The 17,922-nt window shown below is 40.3% G+C and overlaps 1 protein-coding gene across 1 annotated transcript in view; it reads left to right on the top strand.

Annotated features, from left to right (window-relative positions):
• Positions 1-14,274, top strand: part of ADAMTS6 (ADAM metallopeptidase with thrombospondin type 1 motif 6) — a 321,212-nt gene extending 306,938 nt beyond the window's left edge. Inside the window, exon 24 of the mRNA XM_050793724.1 lies at positions 11,072-14,274. Within this exon, the coding sequence (XP_050649681.1) occupies positions 11,072-11,181 (110 nt within the window). The 3' untranslated portion in view covers positions 11,182-14,274. The remainder of the gene's footprint in view (positions 1-11,071) is intronic.
• Positions 14,275-17,922: the final 3,648 nt, after the last annotated feature.

The raw sequence follows: 17,922 nt of genomic DNA on the forward strand, positions 1-17,922 counted from the left end.
ATCTCTGGCTTTACTGCTACTTCTTTTTTGTCCCTTTGGATTCTGGAAATCTACCTTTCCCTCTCTTGAGAAGGGCTCAAAATCTATAACAAATGAAGTGTTTTTCTTGGAAAAAAGTTATCTTTTAAATTATCTTCAAAAAAAAAATCTCTTAGCCGGCTGCAGTGGCTCACATCTGTAATCTCAGCACTTTGGGAGGGTTGAGGTGGGAGGATCACTTGAGCCCAGGAGTTCAAGACCATGCTGGGAAACATAGTGAGAACCTGTCTCTACAAAAAAATTAAAAAGTTAGCTAGGCATGGTGGTGGGTACCTGTAGTCGTAGTTCCTTGGGAGGCTGAGGCAGGAGGATCACCTGAGCCCAGGAAGTTGAGGCTGCAGTGAGCCCTGATCATGCCACTGCACTCCAGCCAGGGCAACAGACTGAGACTCTGTCTCAGAAAAACCTCCCCAAACCAAAACAGAACAAAATCTCTCTTCTGTAAGACTCCAGCAATAATTTCTTTTATCCATTGTAAGTTAGCAAAAGATCACATGAATTCGGGGTTCTCTTTTTCTTTCAGAATTGGAAGATACAAGGTTAAGGTAGGAGAGAGGATATAACTGTCATATTAAATTAGTCTATGTTGGGTATTATGTTAGGCCCTTTATATAGTCTGTCTTATATATCTCATATACACAAATAGATCTCTCTCTGCAAGTCTGTGTGTGTGTGTGTGCATGCGTGTGTGTGTGTATATAATCTTATATAATCCTGACAACAAGCTTCTAAGAGTTGGTATTACTAATGAGGAAAGTGAGGCACATGGGAAGATAGTGATTTGCCCAATTTAAAGACTAGGAAGTAGTAGAGTCAGGATCTGAACCCACATTTGGTAGGGTCCAAGTACCTGTCAATTTCAACTATATTTGCAGGCTATTCTTAATTTAGTCTTTAAAGTAGGGTTTTTTGACATAAAAGCAAGAGTTTCTGATTTTGAAGCAAAACATTTCTGGCATGACTGTCAGCCTAATTCAATAGATTAAGCCTAAGTCATTGCTGAAAGAACTGCCTTTTGACATGCCTAAAACAATGTATCTGTTGGAGTTATGCTCATAGCTTCATTTTAGACAATTTTAATAATTTCTCTAAAATCTTCTCCATCATGCATAATCATTATAGATAAACTTTGCAGTTTATATATAATAAGTTTCAAAACTATTTTCAGAATAGGCAGAATATCATTTGTACCTGTGCTAATTTCTGCCTTAAGGGAATTGTCTTAAAATGAATAGGTGTTAATTTGAGGTTTCTTGGGTTATTTGGAGAAACACCTCATGGTTATTTCATCTATCTGGCTAATTGCTTTTTATTAATATTATTCTAAAGTAAGCAGTAAAAACAATATATTTAGACTTCTCAGTAAAGGAGGAAATTTTTAGGAAATTATTAATCCTGCTAAGTATGATTCATGTTAGAATCATTATTATCTAAAGATGTCAGCTCATTTAAAAGAAAGAAGATAACTCTCTTTACAAAATTAGATTTAAAGTACAAATGATATGTCTGTCATAACGTGTTTTGTGTTCTCTTTAATTTCCCAATAGCATATATGGAATGCATTTAAATATCTGAAACTATTTGTTCATTTAATCAGCAGCTAATTATTGAATGCTTTCTATGGCCAGCCTCTGCTATTTATTAGGGAAAATTCAAATATATTTATAAGTTCATAGTCTTTCAGAGCAAATACTTAAATGAAAATTTTTTTAATTCAAAAAAATTTGAGAAAAGAAGGTGGAATGTGTTATGTGGAGCAGTTTACACAAGTGCTCAAATGAAGGACCAATGACTTCACATTTTCCATCAAGTCTGGCTTCATAGACTAAGGAATCAGTAAGCCATCTATATAACACATAGTTGGAAAAACCCAGTGTGTACCTTGGGAAAAGTGAGTAAAACATTATGAACCGAATTATAAGTTTTCATCCATAGAGATATGGAATGGACAGATAACATAGATTTCAAAAGAGACAAGGAGGCCGGGCACAGTGGCTCACGCCTGCAATCTCAACATTTTGGGAGGCCAAGGGGAGAGGATTGCTTGAGCCCAGGAGTTTGATACCAGCCTGGACAACATAGGGAGACCCCTTCTCTACAAAAAAGTTTAAAAACTAGCTGGGTATGGTGGCACGCATCTGTAGTCCAGCTACTTGGGAGGCTTAGGTAGGAAGATCACTTGAGTTTGGGAGGTCAAGGTTGCAGTGAGCCATGATCACACCATTGCACTCCAGCCTGGATGACAGAGTAGAGACTCTGTCTCAAAAAAAAATTAGAGAGAGAGAAGAGGTTCTAGTGTGAAAATAATGCAAAAGGGGTCTGTTATGGTTTGTAGGAGGCAAATCATGGAAGAAAAGAGGCTGGGCGTAGTGGCTCACTCCTGTAATCCCAGTAGTTTGGGAGGCTGAGGCAGGCAGATCACCTGAGATCAGGAGTTCGAGACCAGCCTGACCAACATGGAGAAACCCTGTCTCTACTAAAAATACAAAATTATCTGGGCCTGTATGTAATGCCTGTAATCCCAGCTACTTGGGAGGCTGAGGCAGGAGAATCGCTTGAACCTGGGAGGTGGAGGTTGTGGTGAGCCGAGATCACGCCATTGCACTCCAGCCTGGGCAACAAGAACAAAACTCTGTCTCAAATAATAATGGAGAAAAGAAATGCCTTTTAGCAAGGACAAGTTAAGAAGAAAGTTGGAGAAGGAGCAGTTTCTGGTTAATGCAGGAGAGTGGAAGAGGCGGAAGAGGATCCCCTTTCCTCCAGTACAGTCAAATTGCCATGACTCATAGTACGAGGCTACTGAAAAATCACTTCAGCTCTACCCCAAGACAGGGCAGGATCTGGGGAGATGTATTGGGATCTAAAATAGAGTTTTTCAGTTGAATCTCTATGAATGAAATGGGCCACAGATAGAATGTTGAGAATTGTTTTGACTATCAAGGTTTAGGTAATGGTCTCCCTCCTGTCAGTATTTCATTATGAAAAAAATTAGAATTTTCAAACATACAGCAAAGTGGAAAGAATTTTACAATGAACATCCACCATCTAGATTATATTACTTTTAATGGCAAAAACTACAATTACTTTTGCAGCAAACCATAGTGTTATCATTTACTGAACATGCTTTTTCATATATGTGCATATATCCATCCATCCATTATGATTTTTTCAATAACATCCTACATTCATCCAATCATTTATTTATTTACTTAGCAAACATACTTACCATGTACTAGGCACCAAGACTATGAATGCAATACAACAGGTTCCCTGTTCTCAAAGGTTTAGTAGGGTTGGCAACATACAATTAATTTTGACAATATGAGCAGTACTGTTCCAGGGGTGGGAAGAAGTGACCATGAGTGCACAGAGGAGCAGGTAATCAGCAGAAGCATCACAGAGAAGGAAAGCTGAGCTGAACATGGAAGATAGGAAACAGTTTACCCAGAAGACATTGAGATGCGGGGCATTCCTGACAGAGGACAAGTGTGTACAGTCACAAGGGCATGGAGGCAGTTCACTATCGCTGCGGTGGGTTGGCAGATGAGCGGGCAGTGCACATGAGGCTACAGAGAGAGAAGCAGGGACTTGGTTTTGGAAACTCCACATGTAGTGGAAGGAAGCTAGGACTCTATCTTTGGGTTTTAGGGAACAAGTGAAAAAAAAAAAACTGGGGCTTGACATGCTCAGGATGACAGAAGGGTAAAGGAGCAGAGGGAGGGCAGCCTTGTGTGGGAGTAGAATGAGAAAGATTTGTTCTAAGAGTCCAGGCAAGAGAGGATGGAGGCATGAACTAAGGCAGATATTGTAGGGATTAAAAGGAGAGTGATGAACTGGGGGAAAAATAATAAAATGAAAGGAGAATAAAAAGAGCCTGATGAACAGTTAGACAAGGAGATGAGAGATATGGAGGTATTCAGGATGACTCCTACATTTCAGATTTAGGTAACTGTGTACCATCATTAATCATGAAGGAATTCAGGCATCTGTAGGGAAATTAAACACATTAGTCCCCTGAAGCTTTAATAAGAAATGGAATTTGAATAAGATTTAAAAATAAAATAAATGGAGAGAGATTGAAGAAATGGAGGGAGGTCAAGCAACAAATGATAGTAAGGGAATCAGAAGCAGGGTTTCAAAAAATTAAAATAGCAAGAGGGAAATGGGAGGAAGAAGAAGGGAGATACAATTTGCTGTGTTCAACATCTGCTTTAGTTTTTTTGTTTCTGAAAGCCTTTGGCAAAGGGTTAAAGGATTAAAGGCATGATCTTGACAGACTGCCACTGATGAGGGTAACACCATGTTGCTGCTAAAAGTGAATTATAGACACCCTGGGTATCAGTAAATTTGAAATGCTACTCAGAGTAATTTTTTAAAAAGTACATATGTCAGTTGGGACTAACCTACTCAAGCTCACCTGAAATTCTATGCAAAATGCCATTTTATTCATCTTTCATGCAGTTTTAAGTTCCCTTGTAGTTTATATAGTGAGTCTTTTCAGCTTCTCAATAGCACAAGGCACTCTGTCACAGAGTATTTATTGCTGCCAGGTAATGATTCATGGTGTGCCAGGGGCTGGTAACCAATCCAGGAAAGGTGTGGTTAGTGTACAATGGTTTACCAGCCCAGGATGTCTAATGGTGGCTTTGGTGGCTCTCAGACTCCCTCATGTAAATAGCTCTGGGAAAGCTTAGGCAGCTCCAGAAATCTCGAACCAAGAATTTTGGTCAAACTAGCTACCGCATTTGGGTTTTAATGTGGCACCTGATGTATGAAAATCAGTAAAGGAACGATAAAGGTCATTTGAAGACTTTGGTTTCAAAGAGGTGAGGACGGCCAGTTTTTTTCCTTACCACTTCAAAGAGTTCATAAGTCACTTAGCATGCGGGTTCACATTCCTGGCTGTCTGGTCTAGAGGGAACCCTGGATTGGGTTGAGATTATACCACCTCCAGGTTGAATGTGGGTGGCATCTAGGGAATAAGACTAAATAAAAAGAAACAGAAAGCAAAGAGAGAAAGGAATGGTCTAGTCTGTGGGAAATTGAAATCAGTATAAAGTTCAATAGCTGATACCATCTTGCTTCAAGGATAAAAATAAGCTGGTGGACTGTTCTATTACAATGAATAATGTTAGGTTCCCAAGCAAAAGTTGCCATTTCATCCTTTTCTAGCCTGAATATCTAAACTGTCAAGGGCTCAAGTACACTTTATTAGGAGAAGTATACTGAGTTAACATTCCCCAACCCAACTTCTGTGCCACGCATGCGCAGCCTTTGCTATCTCACTTCTCACCAGGTCCTGCATTTCCATGGGCAGTTTGTCAGAAGTACAGCTGTTTGTACTTTTTAAATCCAAAAGATAGACCTTTAGGTGCCTAAGTCATAATTCTTCACTTACTGTGTTCTTCTGAACCATGTAAGGAGTTTACAGGAACAGAGGGCATGCATTCTCCAAAGAGCAATGCTGATGGTCCAACCTGGTCATGAAGGATATCTCCCAACTCCAGTGAGACAAGTAGGCAAGCTTTGCAACATTCAATGAAATAAATGCAAAAGCCCTGCTTTGAGGACTTGGTCTTGTATTTCTTGGACCAAATCAAGCCTTCAAAGTAACAATTAATTTGAACCTAATTGCATTCTAAATTCATAAACCTCTGTTCAGTGTATTTTGAAAGCATGTCTTTTAGGTCAGAGTTTTGAAAGATTAATGTAAAGCACCTGGGGGAAAACCCATTGGCACATCAATGATAAGTAGGTTCATGTGTTACCTATGAAACAGGGTGTCTAATTTTATCATTCAACTCTACCAAAACCCAGATTACCAATGAGAGCCACTCCAGCATGCCTGGCAAATTACTTCAGATTCTAATAATGGATCCAGTTCACATTGCAGGGCCTAGGGGCTGGCTTTCAGCCCTTGATTTATTCCCAAGTCTCCCTGAGAAGAATTTGAGGATTCTCCGTAAAGCCATTCTCACCAGAAGTCTCTAGTCTGGGTAAAGTGTAACTTTTCTTTCAAGGGTGGTGTGGGGTGTAAAAAGAGGGGAGAATAATTGGGTTTACAAAATGTTAACTAGAAACCACATGATGAGGACCTCTTACCTTTCCAGTATCCTCACAGAAAAGGGTAGAAAGAGTGTCTTGTCATTCTTCTCCTAGGAGAGTACTTAACTGGTACATGATGATAGTTGAAGAGAAAATAAGGCTCCTTCATTTGAAAATCCTTGACCCACTGGCTCAGATTCCACTACTTAGAAAGCAGTAGATAGATGTAAGTGTGTTTGCATGAAGAAAATACAACAGTAAAGCTCAAACCTTCAAAACAAATTAACTACAGAGTGATTATAATACCAAAAAACTCAAACTAAGTAATTCTTTTTAATGGATCTCTTGGTATTATTTATTTGCACACTGTGCACTAATTGGGTACAGAGGAATTTTTAATTTTTAAACATTTTAAGTGTCAGCTAGAAAGCAATGCCAACTGTAAATCATTCAGAAATTAAAACAGAACATTTATTATTATTTTAATTTCAATGGGATATGTGATTTAATTTATGTACAACTTTTCCAGAATATTTTTGTTGTTGTTGTTGGGTTTTTTTGGTGTTTTTTGTTGTTGTTTTTTGTTTGTTTGTTTTGTTTTTGTTTTTGTTTTTGTTTTACAAAAGTAAGTTGTACTGCTCAAGGGTAGAAGAGAAAAGGCTTTCATAATTTCACTGGGCTTTAAGGATGAGGCAGACTAATGAAATAAGTTTTATAATTAAGGCCTGTCAATGACATCAGCATAATTTCAGTAAGCACAACAAATCAGTCCTCTCTGGCTAAGCTAAAAGTGGTAGATGGGTTGAATGCCCCAATATAATTTAAAACTGGTTCTAATATTTTGAAGATTACATTCAGCTTTCTCTAATAATGGGGCTTTAAAACTTCTTGATGTGTCTAAAATCACCTTTTCACTTGTGTACTTTTACAAAATTTGAGGAGGAATATATAGTGACAAAAAGTATGAATGGATAATTCAGTCTATTCTAAATAATTCAGATGTTATTCTGGAAATCTCCTTTTAAAAAACATATTTCCCCTTCTTTAAGAGTACAGCAAACTCTTAAAGAAACAAAACCTGACCAAGATGCTCCAAGTTGATTTATCAGTGGTGTCAGCCAAGAATACAGAATCAGAGACAGGTAGAAACTTCTTGCATTTAGATGCTAAGAATATTGCTGAAATATGAGTGGCTCTGGAGTCAGATAAACCTGTTCTTAGACCAACTAGCCGTGTGACCCAGCATGAGTTTCATAATCTTTTTGAGCTTATGTTTTACTGTCTATATAAAGCTGACATTTTATATACGGTCACTGTATAATATACAAAGGTGGTCCCACAAGATTATAATATTATATTTTTACTGGATCTTTTCTATGTTCAGATATATTTAGATACACAAATACTTACCAGTATACACAAATACTTGTGTTCCAACTGCCTACAATATTCAGTACAGTAACATGCTGTACAGGTTTGTAGCCCGGAAGCAATAGGCTATACCATGTGGCCTAGGTGTACAATAGGCTATACCATCTAGGTTTGTGAAAGTACACTCTGTGATGTTTGCACATTGACAAAATCACCGAACAATGCATTTCTCAGAGAATATCCCCATCATTGAACAACACATGACCGAACTTACAAGGATTGAAAAATATATATATTTATAATATATATGTTTATGTTGTGCCTTACACAAATGATGTGCTTGATAAATTATAATTTTTAATGCTGTCACTACTAAATTAAGCTCTTGTGGAGTTAAAAGACAGAGAATAAAAGATGAGTCGTGAATAGATTTTCATCAAATCTAAAGATGTAATGAACTGATTCTTCTAGTCAGGCCAGTTCCTAGAAGGCAAAACCAAGAAGTAGGAACTGGATCTTCCATACAGCCTAGGTATCTCCATATTAATGTCTGATTCCTGGAAGTCTCCAGATCTCCCACAGGTCTTTCCCCACTCCTGCCCTCATCATAATTTTCTTGCTTTCTGTTTAATAGCTTTCTTTTATTTTGCTTAAATGTGTAAATGTGTAACCCTTCCTGATACTATATTTATTTTGACAGGGATCCCAGAGAAATAATACATGATGGTTGTTCTCAGAGGCAGGTGTTTTGCTGTTAATAATGAGAACTAATTAACAGTGCTTACTCTGAGCTAGGTGCCATGGCACATGTATTATCTGCATTACCTCATGCAAACCTCACAACGTCCTATGAGTAGACCTTATCATAGTCTTTATTTTGGAGATGAAGTGAGATTTAGAGAGGTGAAGTAACTTGGCAGAGGACAATCAACTCCTAGAAGAGGCAGAACCAGAATTCACCCCCAGGCCCACCTGAATCCATATCTCCTGCCCCTAACTACTGGGTTGTGTTGCCGCTGAAGGCAACTCAGGGGACACTCCTAATCCCTACATCCCTAAGCTCGATCCTGTTCCCAGGACCTACTGACTTCCTGCTTTCAATCAAGTTAGTTGGGAACTAACTTAACAAGGGTATTGGGAAGTTCAGAAAGGAACATCCTGATAGCCGGCCACCAGCCTGCCCACAGGCTAGATGCTGCCTCTGAACAAAAGGCTGTGTTCTGGGCCTCTGCATGTAGAGAAGAGTCTTATTTCTAGCACTCATCTAAGGAACAGAATCCCTGACTGTTCATATTTGGGTTTTTTGTTTGTTTGTTTTTTGAGACAGAGTCTAGCTCTGTGGCCCGGGCTGGAGTGAAGTGGCACAATCTTAGCTCACTGCAACCTCCCGGATTCAAGTGATTCTCGTACCTCAGACTCCTGAGTAGCTGTGACTACAGGCGCATGCCACCACACCTGGCTAATTTTTGTATTTTTAGTAGATATGGGGTTTCACCATGTTGGCCAGGCTGGTCTTGAACTCCTGACCTCACGTGATCCACCCACCTCAGCCTCCCAAAGTGCTGGGATTACAAACATGAGCCACTGTGCCCAGCCAACTATTTATATTTGTAATAGCCTTAATTGGTGAGTGGATAGGCGGGTGAAGGGAGAAGCAATTATGAATATTCTATTTCATTTCTTATGTATTATAATTTAGTCAGATTATAAAGTTTAAATCTAAAAGGGAAATTGGTGAATTTGCTTATAATTTGCTGAACCCAGAGTTTTCTTGGTCCAGCTACTCTTCCAAAAATGGAGTAGTAAATCTAATGAAGTTGTGCCCCAGGAAATACTCTGGTTTGTTTTGTCTTCAAACTGACTCGTATCTTTAGGGCAGTATTTTCTCAGTAGTAATTCAAATATTGCATCCTCATTGAGATATTTGGAGTGTAGCTCCTTGCTTCCTTTCTGTCAGGCAATAAAGATACTAATAACTAATAATTGTAATAATAATAGCAATTCAGTATCCTACACTTATCCCATACTTCCTGTGTTCCAGGCACTGCTCTAGTTGACATTCATAAGGATACACATGTTACATGTTAAATGTTACATGTGAGTGTGGGTTCTCTAATCATTTCTATTTTACAGATGAGAAAACTTAAGCACAAAGAGGTTAAGTGATTTGTCCCTTCTACCTTCTTCCAGCTAAAACTTAAATTTACTGAGGATCCTAGCGTGAAAAGTTTTAATTCAGATTTCTAGCTATTAATCTCTTTGTAAGTCAAATGTTGAGTAAGGGAGTTAGATGGTGGCAGAGGTTATGTTTTCAGAGGATTTGGGAGTTCCAGTTTCAAATTTTAAGACTTTCACCAAAGGAGCATTTAAAAAGTGAGGTCAATAAGATTGTTATCTTAATCGTCAATAATGAGAACTGGGAATTTTTCCATTTCTTTGCATTTAATTTTCCATGTTTATCATATGGCCCATATGATAAACTACAATGTATGTGATCTCTTAGAACTTCAGTGGGTTTTTGAAGCCAGGAAAAAACAAGCAAACAACAAAAACTGTTCTGTAACATGAACTTTACCCACTGCCCAGCCTGATTCCTAATTACCTTCAACAATTTACCCAGATGCTTCAGTATAACTACCTGGAAAAATGAGGGTGGAACTTTGGTTCTAGCAGGCATGTGAAAATTTCGTTGCTAGGTTTACAGAGTATCCTAAATCTCCAAATAAAAGTGACAAGTATACTGGAAAAGAGTATTATTACTAGCAGTGGGGTTGTATGGGGCCAGGGGGAGTTCTGAGAATCAAAGGCCCGTGTCCCTTTCTCTACACTGGACCCTCATCCCACCTTCTGCAACCAGCCGCAAGGGGAGATGGAGAAAGAATCATTTATTCACCTTCTGGCTGCAAGAACTGCAGACTGCAACTGTGGCAGTTCTAGCACTGAGGAGAAAATACACATAGGAAAAAAGAAGACCATGTCTCACTTCCAAATTAAAAAAAGACATTTCTACATGTTTCCATAACCCACAGACTGCTGCCATTTGAGGCCAACCCCTCAAAGCTTTCTTCTTTGTCTAGTGTAGTTGCTGAATCTAGGCCACTCTCAGCAATCCTTTTCATTCACCCAGGCCCATCCCCACGCCTCACAGATGCAGAGATTCTCTGGAGACATGTGTACTTTGGTATCAAACAGTGCAACTCATGTTTGATTTTGGATAACCTTGCACTGTTGAATAAAATAACCCTTGAGAAAGAAGCAATAAAAGCGCTGTAAGAAAAATGACTCATGTTTCCAAGCTGTCTAAAGTGATCACTTATCCCAGCAAATGGTAATTCTTTCAAGACACAGTGGGCATACACCATACTTACAAAAATCTGGAAGGAAAGCCTTGCAAACATTTTTTTTAAATTGTGTTAAAATATATCAAAAGAATGTTTCTAGTAGACTGTACCAGGCAGGGTATGCTTAAAAACAAAAACAAAAACCACATGGAGGTCGAAGCCAAGGTGGATTGACCCAAAGGGGGTCCTTGCTGAACATGCAGGCCGCATCGGCTTGTTTATGTACTTGTTTATGTGCCTCTAATTGTTTTCCATTTTCTGCCCCCATTCGTTAGAGTGCAAAGATGTGAATAAAGTGGCTTATTGCCCACTGGTGCTGAAGTTCAAATTCTGCAGTCGAGCATACTTCAGACAGATGTGTTGTAAGACCTGCCAAGGACACTGACCCACAGAAAGCCAGAGAGAGTGCCTTGTCATTTCATCATGGAAATGCGTCCATCAAAGAGAGACACCCAGAGGAAGAGGATTGATGTCCTTGCAAATGCATTACCCTGTGGAAAACGTAACCACTGGTCAGCCCTAGCTGACAAGATTTCAATATTATTTTAACTTCTGTGAAGTGGGATTTATTGATCCAAAGTGCTGGACACAGTATTAGGAGGGAATGCCAGATTGGAGAGATCCAAACAACACAGGGAGACTTGCTTACTGTGGAGCGTTTGTGTTCTTTCGAGTAAATCCAATAGCCTGTTTACCTCCTTGGACCATTAAGATAATTTTTATTATGGACTTAGCAATGACACTGAATCCATTTGTATTTAAAACTGTTTAAAATGTAGCTGTTACGACTTGGTCAACTATGGAAGTGAAGAAGGTTCAGAATTCTTAAGTCATAGCTTAAAAATATTTACTGTACTTTATCTCACTACAACAGCACCACGATTTAAATTATAAAACGGGCTTTGGACTATAATTTAAGGAGCAATTATAAATCAAAAGTAATGAAAGTTTGTATTATTTTTCTTCATTCCACTTAATTTCCTTAGGAATAATCCCCCGGTTCTGAACACTGCTGTGAGCCATATATAAAACTATATTAAACTGAACAATAATGAGGGGCATAGTTTAAAGCAGTGCATCAGTTACTGCAGCTGTGCAAGTCTATAAACTCAGTGCTGAAAGACTGTGGCCAACTTGCCATTGTGCAAGTAAAGCTGAGATTTCCATTAAAACTTTAAGAGAAAAACATTTCAATTTCATGCAGAAACCAGACCTGGGGTATGGTAGAGACTAAAGGACCAGGCCCTTTACTGCCACCACACAGGATGCCTTAGTTCTTATTTGAGTCCCCCCAACTCACTTGTGTTTACATCCACTCCAGCCACAGCATGGCTTCTGCCCTTTGGATTGCTGCACGCATGTTGAGCTTACTGAGATGATACCATGCAAAAGATAGACTGGCTCGGTAACAACCAGGCAGACCCTTTTGCAATTTGCTGACAATTACGATGGGTTCCAGATGTCCCTTCTTTGATATGGTAGAAGGGCATTTATTTATATGACAGCAAATGTGTGTGTGTGTGCGGGCGCTTTTAAGTGTGTGGATAGATGAGTGTGCTTGCACATAATGTGCTATTTCTGTGAGTTTTAAAGTAGGCAAGGGATAATAACCAAAGAAGAAAATTTCATGAAGACTAGACATCATAAAGCATAATATTAATAGTCACTCAACCAAGTATTTTGTATTTTTTATGGATTCTCTGAATGGCAATTAAATGTGAAACCCAGTTTCTTGGGCAAGTCAAATTCTAGAATCACATCCACCTAAATTAAAATGACTAGCTCGTATTTTCCCTATCTTCAAGTTTCACATCCTGCTCATCAAAAGACTTGACAGCAAGACTTAGAATGAAAAAGGGTACTTGTTTTATATTAATATTTTTTACTTGAACACGTGTAGCTTGCAGCAGGTTCTTGATGAATGTGCTTTGTGTCCAAAATGCCTCCCCATTGTACACAGGTGTACACCATGCATGCATCAACACCTAAAAGTCAAAACTAAATGACTATTTTGTAAGGTTAACACTTTCAGTTAAAGAGCATGTTTGACTTCATTCCATCATGGTGCTCTTAAATTACATATCAGTGTGTCACATATATCATGATCTAATGCAGATGACTAGGTTTTTTCCAAAAGAAAGACAGACCCTCAGACACCAAAAGCCAATCTAAACTCCCAGATTTGCTGTGGACAATCAGCATGGAATGTTTTCTGCACTCTCAGTCATGACCACCTGTATCTTGTTACCTGCTTTCTCTCTCAACACCACAGTTCTCAACCCTGAGCCTTCCAGGGAGAGCTATTGATGATACAAGAGGAATCACCAGGGCCCGGGTCTAAGATGCCATTAGAAGACCTGCCCAAGTGCCGTCTTAGCCATTCAGTGAAAGGCAAGCAGCCCACGGGCAGCATGACCCGAGCACTGAATTCCCTTGGGCCTTTTCAAAGACCAGTTAACTTGGTGCTAATGTGCCCTAGTGAAATAAAACAAAGAAATAAAAGGTGGGTGGTTTCTGTGGCATTTTAGGCATAGGTTTGCAATCCAGATCTGATTTTCTCCAACATAAATATCAGCTCATGTTTTTATTTCAAAAAGATTTCTTATTACCGAATAAAAGCTATTTTTTACCTCACCTGGAAACTACCATTGTGAGGGCCATCCCCCAGGCACTCCACAGCACCTTGGCTGATGCTGGAAGAGGAGGGCAGCCAGTGTCACTTCCGGGATGTGAGAACAAAATGCAGGCACACCTTAGGGGCAGAATCAGAGTGCCTTTCTAGAGGGAGCCACGCACAGAATGTAACAGGATGAAACAGTTTCAGGTAGGCCTTGAATTTAAACCTGAGTAGGTTAAAACAATTCTATTTCATAGCACATCACAATACTGCTGCTACTCTGTAGCCACCCCCATGGCTACATGATGCCCTATTCCTAAATAATAACAATACGATTGTCAGTGGAGGCTGGGCCACCATGGCAGACCTTCAAAAGTAGTGAGCTACGTAGACTACTTAGGGAACCCCAGGGAAACTGGTACCCTACACCTAGGAGCAGTATCTGCCACTGGGATAAAGGCCTACTAAAAAAGGAAAGGTAAATGTACCCTAATGATTAACCCCATGAGATTCATATGATTTCCAAACAGTCCATTTCATTAGGAACTTTTTTATTTGAATGAATGTCACATAGTATCCTCAGTAACACAGAACGAAATTACCTTTGTATTATTGTGATTAGTTGTTGCTTATTATTTTATACTCAGTAATAATGTGGTACACTGTTAATTTTTTTGCTTTTGTAAATTATATTCTAATTTATTGCCATGTTTCCTAACACTTGTCCTACATTCATTCTCCTGCTTGTAATGAAAATGAAAAAATCATTGTAACACTTGATGGAGTGAAATTCCACGCCAGGCACAGAATTTTTTTGACATAGATAATTTAGTAAAATAAAAGTTCAGCTTATAATAATGATACAGATTGAAGTTGTCTGTTCCCTGAAAAGCCTGTGTTAAACTTGCAGTACTGAGAATGAATTCCCTTGGGATACCACACTTACATTATCCAAATTATCCAAGTATAATCTAGGATTGGGATGATTTGCTGTATCCTTATTACCCTCCTCAGAGATTGCATCTATTTCTATGTGTTTTAGTCCTGTCTAAATGCAAGAGTGTCAGGTATTACTGGTGGGGCTACATCCCCAGCCACCATCAGCCACTCCTCTGAGGCCCCAAAGAAGTCCAGACTGGTGACTGCCACACCCCCTCAATTGCTAGTGCCCAACTCTTTTGCTCTCCTTTTCTTTTTTCTTTTCTTTCTTTTTTTTTTTTTTTTTGAGACAGAGTCTCGCTCTGTCGCCCAGGCTGGAGTGCCGTGGCGCGATCTTGGCTCACTGCAAGCTCCACCGCCCGTGTTCACGCCATTCTACTGCCTCAGCCTCCCAAGTAGCTGGGACTACGGGCACCTGTCATCACGCCCAGCTAATATTTTGTGTTTTTAGTAGAGACGGGGTTTCACCATGTTAGCCAGGATGGTCTCGATCTCCTGACCTCATGATCCACCTGCCTTGGCCTCCCAAAGTGCTGGGATTACAGGTGTGAGCCACCGCACCCGACCCTGCTCTCCTTTTCTTGCCTTCCATGTAAATTATTTAATATAGCAAGATAATTCACTGTGCCAAGGGCACTAAAGCAAATGAATTCATACTTGAGGGATTTTTCTAGTCAGGGCAAAGAAACATGATGAGCTCACTTTCTAGCTTTAGCATTTCCTTTTGGGCTGAAGATGAACTAATGACTCAGTCTTTGCTGAGTTGAGGAATACGATGATATGCAAAGGAACTCAGAAAAAAATTTTGAATATGAAGGTGACCCTCTTGCATGCTTAGCTATTTGAGTACTTTTTTTCTTTTTCTTTTTTGTTGTTGTTGAGATGGAGTCTCACTCTGTTGCCAGGCTGGAGTACAATGGTGCAATCTTGGCTCACTGCAACCTCTGCCTCCCAGGTTCAAGCGATTCTCCTGCCTCAGCCTCCTGAGTAGCTGGGATTACAGGCGCACGCTACCATGCCCAGCTAGTTTTTGTATTTTTAGTAGAGATGGGGTTTCACCATGTTGGCCAGGATGGTCTCGATCTCTTGGCCTCATGGTCTGCCCACCTCGGCATCACAATGTGCTGGGATTACAGGCGTGAGCCACCACTCCCAGCCAGCTATTGGAGTACTTTCATAATGACAACTTCAATTACATAAGAAAAGTGGAACTGGCTGGGTGCAGTGGCTTATTCCTGTAATCTCAACACTGTAGGAGGCCAAGACAGGTGGATCACCTGAGGCCAGGAGTTGGAGACCAGCCTGGGCAACATTGTGAGACATCATCTCCACCAAAAATAAAAGATGTGAAATGTTCAGACTTGATGGTGCTTTATTCTACCCACTCCGATGTCTCATACACACCATACCCTGTTGTTTCTTCATTAGAAGAAATCCGGTTGCATCACGTGAGACAATTAGATAGTCTTAGAAGAGTGTTTCTCCAAGGTTACCATAGCAACCAAAAGCTGCTGAACTATGAATACTCAGTTCATGAGAAGACTGTGGATGATACCAACCATTTTAACCTCCCACTGCAGTTGCAAAGGATAATTCTGCTGGGGTTGGGGAGGGAGGAATACCAAGAAACAAGATTTACTTTAGCTTAGATTCTTAAGTATCAAGTCTAGTATCTTTTCAGCTACAGTTGTTTTCAAGTTTCCAATTAAATGCCTTTTTTCCCTTTGACATATCAAAAGGACACTATCCTGCTTAGGGTACTGACTCCAAGGACAGTCTGCCTTCCATGGAGACTCGGCCACTCCTCAGGGAGCATGGGGATCATCCTTAAGCCTTTATGCTCCAAAAGGCCCGATGTTTTTCCAAGCAAATTCAGGAAAAAGTTAGGTCTTGGAACAAAAACATGTGAATTTGCATGGCTAATATAAGACTCATTACTTTTTAAAGAAGGAAAAAGAAATCTTGTTCAGGTAGAAAAAGAAGTCACAGCCCAAGAGAACTGAAAAATTCTAATTAAGTGGTCACAGGAAAGTTGCTGCATTTAAAAGTGACAGATAAGTGGCCGGGCGCAGTGGCTCACACCTATAATCCCAGCACTTTGGGAGGCCAAGGTGGGCGGATCACAAGGTCAGGAGATAGAGACCATCCTGGCTAACATGGTGAAACCCTGTCTCTACTAAAAATACAAAAAAAAAAAAAAAAAAACCAAAAACATTAGCCAGGCGTGGTGGTGGGCGCTTGTAGTCCCAGCTACTCGGGAGGCTGAGGCAGGAGAATGGCGTGAACCTGGGAGACAGAGCTTGCAGTGAGCCAAGATCACCTCACTGCACTCCAGCCTGGGCAACAGAGCAAGACTCTATCTCAAAAAATAAAAAAGTCACAGATAATTTTTGTTTGGAATTCTCTCTCATTCATACCATCAGAATGTGTGGAATAAACTAACATACATTTTTAAAAAGAACAGCTGTTCACAATGGTTTTGTGCCTGAGTTCAAAACCTCAAACTTGAACTTAAAAAGAAAATGGTCTTTTCTCCCATCTTTTTCTCAGAGGGCTATTTCTAGCATTCATTGTCCCCCATTTCATCCACAGATGATATGAGGCCTGAAATGGAACTGTGGTTTAAAAGCTGGCTCCACTTTGTGGGGAAACCAAGGTTATGCCTGTGTTGTCTTTTGATAAATGACTCCCCTTGCCCATTGAAAGCCTTGAGCTGCATAGGTGATGAAGTGAATTTCCACAGCTATGTCCTGTCTTCACCAGAATGACACCGTGTGGTTTGCACAAGGGCCCAATACTACATGATGTCCCTGACACCAGGGACTGGGAAGCCTGAATATTACCGTTCACCTCGGGGCACACGACATCATGCCTAACCAATCGGATTTCATTGCCCAGACCTTAGAGCTTGTGAAAATCAGGAGGTTTCTTCTTGGCTTGGATACCCTACATTGCAGAAAGTTTGCATGTAAGAGGGACAAGTTATTCACCAACTTCAGGCCTCCCAGAAGTCAGAGTGCCTTCCTCAGGTCGATGGTTCAACACTAGGTGGCTTCTACTAGCTCCAGGCTGATAGGATTCTGGGAGGAGTCTAGTCTGTGCCCCCCAGCAAGGGGAGTTAGGGGTGGCAAGTCCCCTTATAGGCCCACAGAACTATGCTCACTTTGAAATTCCTGCTGGCAGAGCAATAATTGTGAGATGAGGCCCCTGAAATTCCAAGCAAAGGTGGCAGCAGGAAGTCCCCGTCCAGGGCCACTCCAGGCCAGGTGTGAGCCTCTGTGTATGGAGAGGGGCATCAACCATGGTCATTCATTCATACAGCTAATATTTGCTGAGCATCTGCTGCACCCAGGTCCTGTGCTAAGCACTTAACATATGCTGTCTCATTGAGTGTTTTACAACAAAACTAGGAGGACAGTACTATCAGTCCCCATTGACAAGTGCCAAAACTGAGGCACAGAGAGGTTAAGTTGCCAGGGGTCACAGGACCAATGCGAGAAGTATCACCTCTTCAGCACACAGAGGGGCAGCTGCCAGATCTGCATCTGGGGCAGGGAAGTTGAGAAGGGT

The sequence above is a fragment of the Macaca thibetana genome, chromosome 6, assembly GCF_024542745.1.
Source record: "Macaca thibetana thibetana isolate TM-01 chromosome 6, ASM2454274v1, whole genome shotgun sequence".
Taxonomy (NCBI): domain Eukaryota; kingdom Metazoa; phylum Chordata; class Mammalia; order Primates; family Cercopithecidae; genus Macaca; species Macaca thibetana.